Here is a 14,405-nt window from a genome sequence, read left to right as displayed (position 1 = left end):
AGGACAAAAAACCAAACACCGCATGTTCTTACTCATAGGTGGGAATTGAACAATGAGAGCTCATGGACACAGGAAGGGGAACATCACACTCCGGGGACTGTTGTGTGGTGGGGGGAGGGGGGAGGGACAGCATTAGGAGATATACCTAATGCTAAATGACGAGTTAATGGGTGCAGGAATTCAACATGGCACATGGATACATATGTAACAAACCTGCACATTGTGCACATGTACCCTAAAACCTAAAGTATAATAAAAAAAAAAAAAAAGAAAGAAAAATAGCCCTCTGGGTCAAAATTGTGAAATCCGCTTCAAGTAAAGAGGAGTTATTTTACTAACACAGCTTATTTCACATCAGATGATAAAGAAACCTGTAAAAAATAAACATAATGTTTTAAATATGCTGCTACAGAAAAGTCTTTTTTAGGCTAAAACCAAAAATCCAAGTCTGTTAAGAAGAAAAACACACAGAACTTCTTTCACAATCCAGCACATTCATTGTGATATCATGTGGTGTTAGTCGGCTAGGCCTACCGTAACAGAGTGCTACGGACTGGTTGCCTTAAACAACAGAAATGTATTGTCCCATAGTTCTGGAGGCTGGAAGTCCGAGATTGAAGTACTGGCAGGGTTGGTTCCTCCTGAGGCCTCTCTCCTGGGCTTGCAGAGGGCACCTTATCCCTGTGTCCTCCCGTGTCCTTCCCCGGTGCCTGTCTGTGTTTTGATCTCTTCTTCTAAGGACCGCAATCATATTGGATTAGGGCTCACTCTAATGACCTCATTTTAACTTAATGACTTCGTTTAAGACCCTAATATGGTTTGGCTGTGCCCCCACCCAAATCTCATATTGAATTGTAGTTCCCATAATCCCCATATGTGAAAGGGACCCGGTGAAGGATAATTGAATCATGGGGGTGGTTACCTGCATGCTGTTGTTCTCGTGATAGTGAGTTCTCATGAGATCTGATGGTTTTATAAGGGGCTTTTCCCCTTTGGCTGGGCACTTCTCCTTGCTGCTGCCACCATGTGAAGAAGGACGTGTTTGCTTCCCCTTCTGCCGTGATTGTAAGTTTCCTGAGGCCTCTCCAACCGTGCTGAACAGTGAGTCAATTAAGCCTCTTTCCTTTATTAATTACCCAGTCTTGGGTATGTCTTTATTAGCAGTGTGAAAACAGACTAATAGAGATCCTATTTCCAAAAACGGTCACATTATGAGATACTTGGTTAAGACTTTAATATATGAATTTGTGGGGGACACACAATTCAGCCCATAACACCCAGACTATAGCAGAAAAGTTAGGGCAGAGGAACCGAATTTCTACTAGGAGAGAAGCAAGCCTCAAAATACAGACTCCTGTAGTTGCATTGGGGCTCTGGAGCAGTGATCTGGTCCATTCCCTCATTTTACAGACAAGGAAAACCAAGGTCCAAAGAGGAGACACAAATATGTCCCATGCTAACTTTGCCCATTGAGGGTTCCCTTAACTTTTGAGCAGCTACCAAATTAAAACTTTAAAAAGATGATACAGCCAAAGCCCATCTACAGACCTAGGATCAAGAATGAAAGTGATGAGGCACTTTCAGCCACACGCACTGCCACCTGCCACACTGGAGCAACCTCACCATAGGGCTCTCCTGGGAGCCGGGGCTTTGCAACTCGCCTTTCCACAGAGGGAGGGGAGGCCCTATTGGTTTTCAGTCACTTAAGTCCTCAGAGACAAATCCCAAATAAATATTTTATTTTTGATTTTTCTGTCTGCTCAAAAGACACAGAGGTTCTTGTTCCTTGGTAAACAGACTTGGAGCATGTTTGCCCATCTCAGATTACAGAGTTTTATTTCTCTTAAAGGCAAAATGAAGATTCTTGTCCTACTTCCTGTAACAAGTTTCAGATGGACCCATCTCCAAAAATATAGTCAAAATGCAGTTCATGAAACTAGTGGAAGTCAAATACAGACATGTCCCAGGAAAGCAGAACCAGAGGAGCAGCAGACCCCGGGCACTCGCAGGACTGTTTGACTCACTGGAGAATTCCCTTCTGCCAGGGCAGGCTTGGCTCACTGCTGTGAGCACTGCAGATTCCCAAGGAACACCCAGGCCCACAGATGTTCATGGGTCACAGAATTGTGAACTGACCACTTGTGCATTTTGGATTTCAACTTGTAAACATGGGGATTCCCTTTTTACAAAAAGAAAAAGGAGAGGATGAAAAATCACCATGCAAAGGAAAATTGTGAGCTAAGTTTTTCCTTTTGGAATCTTGGCATGCGCATTTAGCTATCTTCAATCTGGCTTTCTCCAGACGCCGTGTGCTTTGAGCAGGCGTGGAGCAGTCTGCCCTGCGCCGCTCTGCCAGAACATTCAGACTTGACCTGTCACAGGCCTCTTATTCCAGTCATGAGCAGACACGGCCCAGGAGATGGGCCCTGCCAGACACAGCAGGCTGCCTTCGAGGTGCAACCAGAGAGGTGGTAAAAACCTGGGAGGAAAGCATTTGACTGACTAGGCTGGGGGCTGCCCACCAGTCAAGTCCCCGAGTTCAAGTCCCAGCTGTTCTGTTTCACTAGGCATCAGTGTAAATCACTTGACCTCCATCTGTCTGAAATCGACTCAGCTGGAAAACATTAGAAAGAAAATAGAACATCTACTGAAAACCAAGAGCTGCTTCTGGGATGAACCATTTCCCACCCTTGACCCCTAAATGCTAAAAGACTGAGAGCCATAACCCTTCCTAAGCTGATGAAAGGTTCGTTCTCACCACAAAACACTGTATCCCCAGCAAGAGGGCTTAGAATTACATATAATCATTCCAGGTTGCCTGAAGCCTCCACTCCTTCATGTCTGCAAGTGGCGTTGCCCAACATGCTATGAGTCCATGGACAGCAGCGTTTCTGAAGTGTGAATTGAGCTGCCAGGAGTAGGTACATCCTCCTGGGCATGAGATAGAGCAAATGCAGCAAGGACCTGTCCTAAAGAAGCATCGGTCCCTTCCTCCTGGCCTGGTTTCCGCTCTTCTGTTTACTGTGCCATTATCCAAGATGAACCAGTCTGTGGAATTCCACTTTTCTCAAGCATTCTTTGGGACAAGTTTGTCTAGCTGCAAGTTACAAGATTCATCTCTAATTCACAGTTTGTACTAAATACAGGCTTCCTCTAACTTCTTTAAACTGTGTGTATCTGTGATCCCATGACTAATAGTAATAATGAGCCTAAAACATCCATGTGAATTAGTACAGGTTGTGCACAAAGAAAAGTGTTAGTAAAAATTGGAAACCCGGCAGGACAGGGGTACCAAACTTGGAGGGTCATTTCTCATTCTCAGAAGTAGCGTTACTGCTGTGATGTGGGAGAAATCTGGCAATGATTTTGTGGGCTGGTGATGTTTCCAGCATGGTTGATTCTTCTTACCCCCATAGGACTGCCATGTTGAAACTTTAATGTGTTGTATTACTAATCTTTCAAATGCAGAAGAGAGTTACAACACTGACCACAAACTTCCTTCTAGTCACCTTAAGTTTTGCGCATATCAAATTTACTATTTTCTTTTTCTCCTTTTGGCACACTTTCCTATGTGATGTCCATCTTTGGAAACTAGTGAAATTCTAGTCAATGTGTATTCTCAAAGGATAATTCATGAACCAAGTGTGTGAGATAGACATGAAAAAAAATCATTGTGTTAAATAATTTTGGAAGTGCTGCAGTTCATAGTGTGGTGTTACACAGTATGGTAGTATATTCAGAGTATACTAAGGACTCATGCATACTGAAGCATTTTTAAAAATTAATTTATCTTTGTTGAATTTCAAATTTCTCAGAAGTATTTGCCATGAAACCCTTATTTGCATAAGTCCCATTGATATCCTGTGGAACTCGTGTTCTGGAGACTACACTTTGAGAAACAATGCTTTAATGCAAATTATTGGATTACATTTTTCCTCATTGGAAGAGTTGCTTTCCTTTTGCTGTGGTTCAATTTTGGTCCATGCATCCTGCTTGAAGAAAATATATTTGCATCAGATGACAAATGTTGATAAAAAGAAGATGGGGACAAATAACATTTTTAGAAAATAACAAGGAATCATCTTTCAGTTTTGCTTATTCTCCTAATTACATTCCTCTATCTCAGGAAAAAGTAGAAACTCTTTTCAAGGTAAAAATTTTTTATACTTTTTAATATTTGGGTACCTTGAATTAATTCATGACTCCCATGAGGATCAGTGCTTAAATCCAACCGAATAAAGGACATCTGTCCCCCTTTCTTCCTTGGGCTACAGTTGCTTGTGCAGCGGAAAGGAAAGCTATGGTGAAACAGAAATCACAGGTGTTTCAAGTAAGGTTTGTGACGGGGATGATAAGATTGCTCAGCTCTGGAGCTCTCAGCTACTACACACTGGGGCACCTGTGTTGTTCAGTGCACTAGGGGGCGCCGTATCCATAACAATTTACTCAAGAAATCACAAGTTCTTTCCAAACCTCCTTTCTCTCCCTGGCTTGCTCATTTTCCTTTATTGCTTTAAAGCAGTATGGCCCAGAAGAAACTCATGATTGGTGTATTTACCTGGTACATTTGCCAGTGTACATACACACGTTGATCAATAAGTTATTATCTTTCCCAGGTCTTTTGGCCCGATTTAAGTTTTGTTGCTATTATTTTTAGATTACCATTGTATTTTTAAAATGAGTCTTTATCAGATCATCTTTCCTGAGTTTGTTGTATGACTAAAACATGATCACAACTCTGGTTCAGTAATTAAGAGGTGACCCATGTGATGACTGTCCCAGATAACCATCAGGCAATACCGTAATTGCCACAATAAAGATAAGTAGAAAGTGTGTTTAATGCAAAAAACAAGGGAATAGGAAGATGTCAAGAAAGAGGTATTGCCCTGTTATCAAGGCAGGCCACACTAGAAAACGATTCAGGTAACTCTCAGTTTAAATTATTTTTATCTACAAAAATTTATTGGCACACATAGGGGCTACGTGGGAGGTCAGTAAAAACCTCAGTAAGGAGAAGACCTCATGTGGGATTTGAGCTAGAACAGTGGAATTTGCAGATAATAGCAAGGCAGATCATAAGCAGAAATATCACTCTGCCCTTGCAGCAGATTTGCAAGAAAGAGGCACTGTCATCCCTATTTGTTTAACAGGAAACAAAGGCTCCAAGAAGTTAAATAATGAGCCCACGACAGCACAGTAAGGAGCAAGACCAGGATGCACACTCAAATGTAACATGCTCTTGCTTTTTTTTATTGCTTGTAGGAGGCAAGATAAGATTAAGCCAGATTGCTAAAAATTTTGGAAGAAATTTTTATTTACTATAAGGGCAATGAGGAAGCCTTGGGCATTTCAGAACACAAAACTGACATGAAGAAATCATTTTCCTTCTTCTAAATTAATTAGCACCCTGTGTATCTAGCATTTGGACTCTTGGTCTGAGAGTTTGATCAAACATAATAGAGACAACTACTGTTCATTTGGGGCAGTTTTTAAGGCTCTAATTCCAGACACAAACCTGAAATGAGAAGACCCTACCAAACTAAAACCTGTGTTTTACCTGATTTGATCTTTACTACATTCTACCTACGCCTTTTTGCACAAATCTGAATTTCAAGGATGTAAAGAGAAAAAAGGGCAGTGTGGTTAGATTTAGACATAAACTGGGTTGAGTAGAAATAAAAAATGTCCTCTTTTCCCACTCCTTGTAAATCACTATCCAACTCTTGGGTGCAGGATATCGAGTGGGGAAGGGGAGGAGTGGGGCAGAAGGAAAAGAAGTCAGGAATCCAGGCTTCCCGGTCTCTCCACCACTTACCTCCCTTCCCCCAAAGACTCCTGTTCATTTCATCTCTGGATTTCCAGGTACTTAACCCCTGTGATGGTCAGGTAAGATAGGAGAGGTTCCTGTTTCAGTTATAACTTGCACTGGGGCTGTTGTCAGCAAATCCAGGCCTCTAGCTATTTTCCAGACTGGTCAGAACACTAACCTGAAACCCAGAAGTAACTGCCAGGGCAGAGGTAAGTCACTGGTGGCTTCTGCCTCTACATAGAGCCTTGGATCCCCCAAACACTCTTAGATCCTGGGAGCCAATGTTTGCCTTTTCTATCTGCCCTCTCTTCTTGGCTTCTCCTTTCTTTCTTTTTAAAATAGCATAAATGAAAAATACAATTCAAAATTAAAATGAGTTTATTACTTCAAATATATCTTTGTGCTCCAGTGAATTGACAGGATTTATTTATGCTGTCAAAGTAAATCAAATGAATTTGATTTTGGGGGTGGAGATGAACTTTAAACATATGCAAAATGAAAGAAATCACAAAGAAAAAAATACTAGAATGTCTGAGTTTCAGATAAAAAAGAACTCAGTTAAAAAGCAAACAAATGAGGGGAAACATTTGTAGCAGACATGGCAGATAAAAGATTGAAACTGCCAATCTTAAGGGACTTACATAAATCAATAAAAAGAATAAAATGTGCAAATGACATCCTCATTCTCGGACCTGAGCTATTTCAAAAGCTAAGAAACAGGAAAAGTGTTCATCCTCATTAGTAATCAAAGAAGTTTGAACAGAAGCAATGTGGCATCACTGGAGATGCTTTGGGGCAAACATATTTAGGTATGTGAATGCCTGAGATGAGGAGAGAGGATCGTGAAGTACTCACTCTTGCTCTGCTGATGGGAGTAAAATTGGTACATTTCTGAAAAGTAATTTGGTAATTCAGATAAAAACCTACAATAAACACTGAGATTCTATTTTGAAAGCCCTACCCCAAATACTTATTTCGTGGCTATAGCATCAAATCCAAAAATCTAGAATCATCTAAAGATATTAGTCATGTAAGATCAAATTACTCAAAGTCTTAATCTAAAATGCTGTAATAACAATATCTCTCAACCTTCAAGAAACGTGAACATAGCTTTTACTTGAATTAGAATATGTAGGTTATAGTACATTGCTTAAAGAAAAAAATTTAATCATCTAAATTTAGTCTAAATGAGACTAAAAAAAATTTAATCTCATTATCTTATAGTCACTCTAGATGTAAACCTCAAAACTCTTTCCTTCTGATTGTGCCACCATAACCAGCCTCCAAAGGTGGAAATGATTTCATCATCACCAGCTTAGCACACTATCCTGGGCAGGCCATTTCTAAGCCCAGTAGAAACATACATTTGCCAAAGGCAGATATAATTTTCCACACTTTCATAGTGGATACAAGTAGGACCAGATTTGAAGTTGGAGCTTTTTGCTTAGGTGGGTTATATTTTAATTAAGAAAGTCATTATGAAATTCCACTAGGTCAAATGTTTCTAGAATATTGTCCCAGTATCTCTTGCTAATTTCATTATAGTTAAACATTTGTTGAAATAGAATTGGCTGTGACGAGCACCAACCCATGTGACAGTAATTATTCTTGTAGAGAATCTCTACAGATTGGCTGAGATTTTCTCTTTAGCAGAGCTCAGATATCTTCAGTTTGCCAAGTTAATGCAGGGATTCTTTTCTAGCTCATTAAGTTAGAAAAGATAGTTCTCTCTTATACCCATGTAAATGTGTTATCTGAAGCATCACATTCATAAATGAGAGAATAGACTTGTAATTTAAATGGTCATAACCTAGGGTTTAAACAATCCCCTATTGTCTGTTTCTGCATAGAGCCAAGAAGACAAGTTTTGCCTCCTTAACAAACAAGATGATTTCAGGATCTGAACCAAAATTTTCAATTTGTCTGTTTTTTGTGTGTTTTTTTTTCTCCCTCCCTCTGTCCTGCACAGGGCCGGGCACACAAAGCCAATCACTTTTTGTGTCAAGTAATATTGGTGATTTTCTGTACTCCATAATTGGGGTTATGAATATAATCCAAGTTATATTATATGACTACTTATACTTTTGTTAATTGTATGTACTTGTTGGTTTCGGGTGCCAGAAATAATCCAACTCTAACAAGTTCAGACAAAAAGAAAATCTATTGGAAGAGCAGAAGGGTATCTATAAAATCAGAAAAAGAATTGAAAAAGCAAAATGCAAGCAGGACAAGGGTGCAATTGGGCTCAAGGGCAACTGGAACCAGGGACTGAAATGCTATCTGGTGTTTCTCTCTCTCTCTCCCACCCTCCACTCTTTTTCTCTTTTCCAGGCCAGCAGAAAATGTGCCCCCTTTCCCTCACCAAAAAATAAAAAGCTTCCAAACCTCACTCTAAGAGCTTCTGTCACCACAGAGGAGCTGGCTTCTTGCTAGTTATGGTTCAGAAAAATCTTGGGGAAAGACAATGATTGGCTTAGCTAGTCAGGGCCCCCCATCCTTGAACTAATCAGAAGGCCAGGAGGAGTGTTCCCATGGTATAAATCACTAGATCTCAGAGACTGGTAAATACAGTAGTCCTCGTGGATAAGGAAGATGTGTTCCAAAACCCCCAGTCGATGCCTGGACCCAAGAATAGTACCAAACCCTATATTTGCTATGTGTTTTTCTATACATAGGTGCCTATGAAAAAAGTTTAATTTTTATTAATAAATTAGGCACTATAAGAGATTAACATTAACTCATAATAAAATAGAACACTTATAACAAAATACTGTAATAAAAGTAAGTGAATGTGCTTCCCCCTCCCCCAACTCACCACCACCCACCCCCAGGCCAAATAACTTAATATTTTTGGACCAAGGTTAACTGAGGGTAACTTAAACTGCAATAAGTGAAACAGAGAATACGAGAGACTACTTTACTGTGAATAGAGCCGCCACCCAAAAGAGGGTCCACTACAGGGTCTTTTTAGATTTGCTGTCTGTCACCCAGGCTGGAGTGCAGTGGCACCATCCTGGCTCACTGCAACCTCTGCCTCCCGGGTTCAAGCGATTCTCCTGCCTCAGCCTCCTGAGTAGCTGGGATTACAGGCGCACACCACCATGCCCAGCTAATTTTTGTATTTTAAGTAGAGATGGAGTTTCACCATGTTGGCCAGGCTGGTCTCGAACTCCTGACCTCATGATCTGTCCGCCTCGGCCTCCCAAAGTGCTGAGATTACAGGCATGAGCCACCACGCCCAGCCTAGATTTGCTTTTGAAAGCTCTGCCCAGTATTTCTATAACCTGTCACAAGGCACAGCGACTCTTGTTAACAATAAAATAGTGGAAAAATTTTCAAACAAGACTTAGAGAAGAAAATTAAGATCACCCACAATCTCATCACCCAAATATAAGCACTGTTTACATTTTAGTGCATATCCTTCCAGTCTGTTGCATGTGCGTATATCCTTTTCTATATATATATAATATCATTGAGATCGTGTTAAATATACAACTCTACATACCACCATTCACTTAATATGTAAAAAGAATACTCAATAACATTTTTTACTTATAAATCTCTGTATCAGGGAAGCTGTGACATCAGAATATCTGTGAACTTCTTGAATTTGTGTAGAGAATCATAAAGGTATAAGCATATTGGTATGTACTTCTTTTGGGAAGGGGGTCCATATTTTCATCAGATTCTCAGAAGGGTCTGTTACCAAAGAAAAAGGTTAAACACTACAGCATTTAAGTTTTCAAAGCACTTGCACATAAATTACAATACACTCACAGCTGCTACATATTTAATATTTTACTTTTAACTGATCTCAGGTGACATTTAAAGGTTCATTGACACAAGGCAAACCGTACCTTGCAAATACATGGACTTGAACCACAAATGCTCAACCAGACCCTTAACTTGTGGGTGAGCCGTCGCGCTCCCCAGCATCCCATCACAGGAAAGCTCCCTTAACCTCACATCATGCCTCACTCTTGTGAAATGGTTAAAACAGCTTACAAAGGCGTGGATAGAGCTGACCCAACCAGTTTAGCCTAGAGATGTTCCACTGCCTCAATCACTAGGGCTCCTGGACAGAGCTTGATTTTAGGGCAAGACCATTCAGATCATTTAAACCCAAAATTGGATCTCTCAGGCAAATTATTGATTCACCTGTATAAATCAAACTAAGTCAGCTATTATTCGAGTCTGCCTTGCATAATGAATTGTACATAACTTCAGTGGACTTCACCCTTCAGAGCCCTCTTTGAGTCTGTTCTGGCTACATTTATTTAATGGTGGCAGAGTTTCCTTTCCACTTTGTGCAGCATAGCTCTCTTCTCTCCACCTCACAGAAGTCATGTTCTCTGTCCCTCGGCACATGCTTGTATCTTAATCTTTATTTTCCAACTCAGTTGTGGAATTCCACCGGGAAAACCCTTTCTTGCTCAAGAAGAACTGCAGGTACAATTTCAGCTCACCTTGGGTCTGTGTTGCCCCAGGGAGCCCAGGCTGAGGGTGAACAAGCTGTGGCTGCCACTTGAACAGCGCGTTCTCAGGTCTTGACCGCTTTGTGTCATCTCTGTCACTTCAGTGCCTCCATTCATTCCATCCCATTCTCTGACTGCCATACTGTTAGGTGTTCATCACAGTCATTTTCCTCAGAGATGGGAAGATCCACTTCTTAATTATAAAATTATTTTAGGCTTCTCAAGTGTTTCTTATTTGATTTCATTCAGCCCATGTGAAGCAAAATTTAGAGTTTACATTGATGAATAAAAAAGGTATGTTGATCAAATAGGTTCTTTGCCACTTGGAAAGCAACTGGATCAAATAACAGAAAATCCAGGGGAGACAGCTGGGAATTATAAGGCCCACGTTGTATTCTAGCTGATCCTCGGAACGCCATCCTGATTTTGAGACAGGCTTCCCTGGGGCCTGGTTTCTCATTTTTTTAATGATTCAATGTCACCATCTCCTCCTTGGAATGTGAAGAGTAATTCTGAAATTCTACTGAAAAGTGCTTTGAGTTTTTCCAAAGAAAATGACCTAATATTACTTAAGAGCACATTGCTAAAATAGCTTTCAGTTCCACTAAATATGTATGATGAAAAAACTTGCCCTTCCCTTATGATTGAGTTAAAGTATTATTCTATATAGTAATCAGGGTTTCAGTAAGCCAAATGCACTTGTGTGGATAAAAAAGTACTTGTGAATGATTTTTTTAATCCCTCAAATATCATTTACTTCCATTTCCATAAATGTAGTAGCCTATGTTGTGTCAAAGTCCCTATTTACTATCTTCTGTTTTCTTTATTCATTAATCTGTTATTTCCAGACCCAATATTGGTACCTCACAAAAATTGCTTCTATTTAATTACAACCCTCAGGAGTTATTAGTATGTCATAAAAACTAACGTTGCATTTTCACGTGACAAATTGACAGTAAGTGCAATCGAACATCTAACCAAAGTTTATACACAAATGTCACTGGGCTCTGGGCTCCTGATCCTTAAGCCTATGACAGTTCCATTTTTTTTCAGCCCCTGAACCCAAGTTACTTAAGCAATCTTGATTGTATAATAGTAAAAAAAAAAAAAAAAAAAAAAAAGTACCCAAGGAAGTTGTTGCTGATGGAAATATTCATTCACTTATTCAATATATGCTTATGAAGGCCCTGCCATGTGCCAAGATCCATGCTAGAAGAGGAAGATTTAGCAGTTACCAAGACAAAGTCTCTGACCTCAAGAAGCTAACATTCTAGGGGAGAAAGGTAATATATAAGGAAACAAATAAGATAATTTGATAATGATAGATATTATCAGGAAAATAAAAGAGTAATATGATAAAAGATCATTGGATTGGGGTAGGCTTTAGTTAGGCAGCTAATTCATTTATTTAAACAATTTCCCTTACAATTTCAGGATGCATTTCAATTAAACTCTTCTAGATGCCAGAAAGAGGAGTGGGTTTTTTAAGCTTTTTTGTGTATATATTTTAATAATTTATTTTTATTGAGGCATTATTTACATAAGGGAAATGCACAGATTTTATGTGCTAGAAATCAAAATCAGTTTTTTTCCGATTACCAGGGAAGTTTTGTTAGAGTTTGGACTGTCACCTGATTGGTTGGCTTGGGCTTTTTTCTTTTATTATTATTTTTAACTGACATATAATTGTACATATTCATGGGGTACTTTGTGATATTTCAATACGTGTATACAATGGATAATAAAACAGGGTAATTTGTGTTGGGAATATCCAAAGTCCTCTCTTCTAGCTATTTGAATATACACAGTCAATTGTTGCTACTTATAGTCATCCTATTGTTTAGATTTTTAATCACCAATTTCTAACAACTGTTTTCATTGCTTTTTATAATCTAGCTGGAGGACAGATTCCCATTCTCTTCTCCCTTTTAGAGATTAAGGAAAACCAAGACCTTTGACTAAGAATAATTGCACCTGTACTAACAATCAGAGTAGCCATGTATGGCCTCTCTCTGACGCAGCAGCCAGGAAAACGTACCCAATACCATCCTGCGTTAAAATTGCCTCACTTGAATTTTAACAAATCTGCATCATGGAAAGAAGGAACACGTACATGATGTAACTCATGGAGCATGGTCCACTTCTTGCTAAGATGTTTTTCTCTGTTCTCTGCATCCATATATTCCTAAGTATGAAAACGGATTCAAGGAGTGAAAAGGAGACTACAAAGCAAAGCAAGTTTGATCAGAAATGATGTTTCAACTCATTAAGGTAAAAAGTGATTTCCAGAAATCTTTTATGAATACTTGAATGGCAAAAATATATCAAAATAATGCTCCTCTCAAGAGAAAAAGAAAAATAAAAGGGCAAGAGATAGTGTTGATCTTGATTTTGAAACCAAAGATTCCTAAATTTTTAAACTCTTAATTCAGCACCTTATTTTGGTTTTGGGGAAAATCTAGTCTCAGTTCAGTGATGCTTTTAATTCACAAGAATGTGAAAACTGGATTAGTTATGAGAAACAAGAAATGAATAGTACACACACACACACACACACACAAGAGCACACAACACAAAACACACGTACACACTCAAATCGCCATTTGCACTTTTGCTTATTTAACTGCATCGAAATCAGGCACCTCTGCCCCTTTAAGGGATGCGCTCTCATCTTCTGCATGCCACTATTTCCTCTACCTGTCACATCTGCCACCAAGTTTCCTACCATGGTCAGAGAACCAGTTTAAAGTCACCAAACAGAAAACAAACAGCCCATAAGCAAAGATTCCAGACAGCCAAAGACACTAGCATTTGCCTAGCTGCCTGGCTCCCTCCCCAGTGCTGAGGATTCAGACTTCAGTTTAGTGCAGGCCTCCTGGAAGCCCTGCCTGACCTGGCCAAGGCTAGACAGGGCCCCTTGGTGCTCCTCCCCAGGGTAGCGCTCACCATGCTACATTGTAAATGCCCATTTACCCATTGTCTCATCCCCCAGACCAAACTCTCTGTGAGGGCAACACCTTGTCTTCTTCAGTGCAGCATCCATGGCACTTAAATGCAGCACTCAGAATGAAGGAGTGAACAAATGAGCCAATGGGTGAGTGGCTGAATGAATGAAGTGAACTAATTGTTTTTCACTGAGCAAAGGAAGGCGGAGAACACGGAGTGAGAAACAGGAGGGCAGAGTAAACAGGAGAGATAAAGAAAGTGACAGAGACTTGCCACCTCTGGGAAACCAACACTAGTGTCCCAACACGACCAGAATCCCCCTGGTCAGCTTCTAAGGAACACTCTATGGGTGTTTTATTTAAACATTTCACATGGCTCACACCTGTAATCCCAGCACTTTGGGAGACCAAGGCGAGAGGATCACCTGAGGTCAAGAGTTCGAGACCAGCCTGGCCAACATGGTGAAACCTCATCTCTACTAAAAAATCCAAAAATAATTAGCTGAGTGTGGTGGCGTGCCCCTGTAGTCCCAGCTACTCTGGGAGGCTGAGGCAGAAGAATCACTTGAACCCAGGAGGCGGAGATTTCAGTGAGCCGAGATTGCGCCACTGCACTCCAGCCTGGGCGACAGAGGGCGACTCCATCTCAAAAAAAAATTTTTTCAGTCTAAACAATAATAAGTGAAGAGGGAAAATCATTCAGTATGAGAATCCCCCTCTAAAGGAGCCAAGGAGGTAGGTCTAATAATTCAGACTGTTCCTCTGCTCCATGGTGTGTGGAATGATTTACTGCATCCATAAAGGAAATTGCAGGACTTAGAGCTGAGAGACGCTCCGGAGGCCCTGAAACCGGGATGGCGCAGACACAGAGCTGTGTCTGAAGATGTGGCTCCCGGGACTGGAGGGTCTGCAGCTGCCCTGAGTCCACAGGTGACGGTGTTCAAAAGAGGAGCGGCGTCAGCAGTGGCTGTGTCCCACGGCTGATTAACACAACAGAATGTACAGTCAGCAAGGGGGAGCTGCCTGTCAGGCTGTGGACTTACTGTCTGTCCCAGACTGGCTTTGTTCAAGTTTAAGGGCATTGTAATATTTAATACAGCCTGTAGCAATCTCGTACCATTTGTAAAAATCATGAAAACATTTAGTATAGAAAAAATATGTTCAAGTTTCAACCTA

At 40.4% G+C, this 14,405-nt stretch overlaps 1 protein-coding gene across 9 annotated transcripts in view; it reads left to right on the top strand.

The window, feature by feature from the left end:
* LOC116463124 (uronyl 2-sulfotransferase) overlaps positions 1-14,405 on the top strand; it is a 442,893-nt gene that overhangs the window by 336,214 nt on the left and 92,274 nt on the right. For 5 of the 9 annotated variants that reach the window (XR_004246582.2, XR_004246581.2, XR_004246579.2 and 2 more), the window contains exon 9: positions 11,469-12,555. The exons of 1 other annotated variant lie outside the window; for it this stretch is intronic. Coding sequence is in view for 1 of the 8 variants with exons in the window: in XM_032146089.2 (XP_032001980.1) it covers positions 11,469-11,550 (82 nt within the window). In the remaining 7 variants the exon portion in view is untranslated. Of the gene's footprint in view, positions 1-11,468; positions 13,830-14,405 lie in introns of those variants that run through there. 3 more of the 9 variants (XR_004246584.2, XR_004246580.2, XM_032146089.2) reach the window with 3 other exon arrangements.

This window comes from Hylobates moloch, unplaced genomic scaffold (genome assembly GCF_009828535.3).
Source record: "Hylobates moloch isolate HMO894 unplaced genomic scaffold, HMol_V3 SCAFFOLD_26, whole genome shotgun sequence".
Taxonomy (NCBI): Eukaryota; Metazoa; Chordata; class Mammalia; order Primates; family Hylobatidae; genus Hylobates; species Hylobates moloch.
This window is presented reverse-complemented; position numbering and strand designations above follow the sequence as displayed.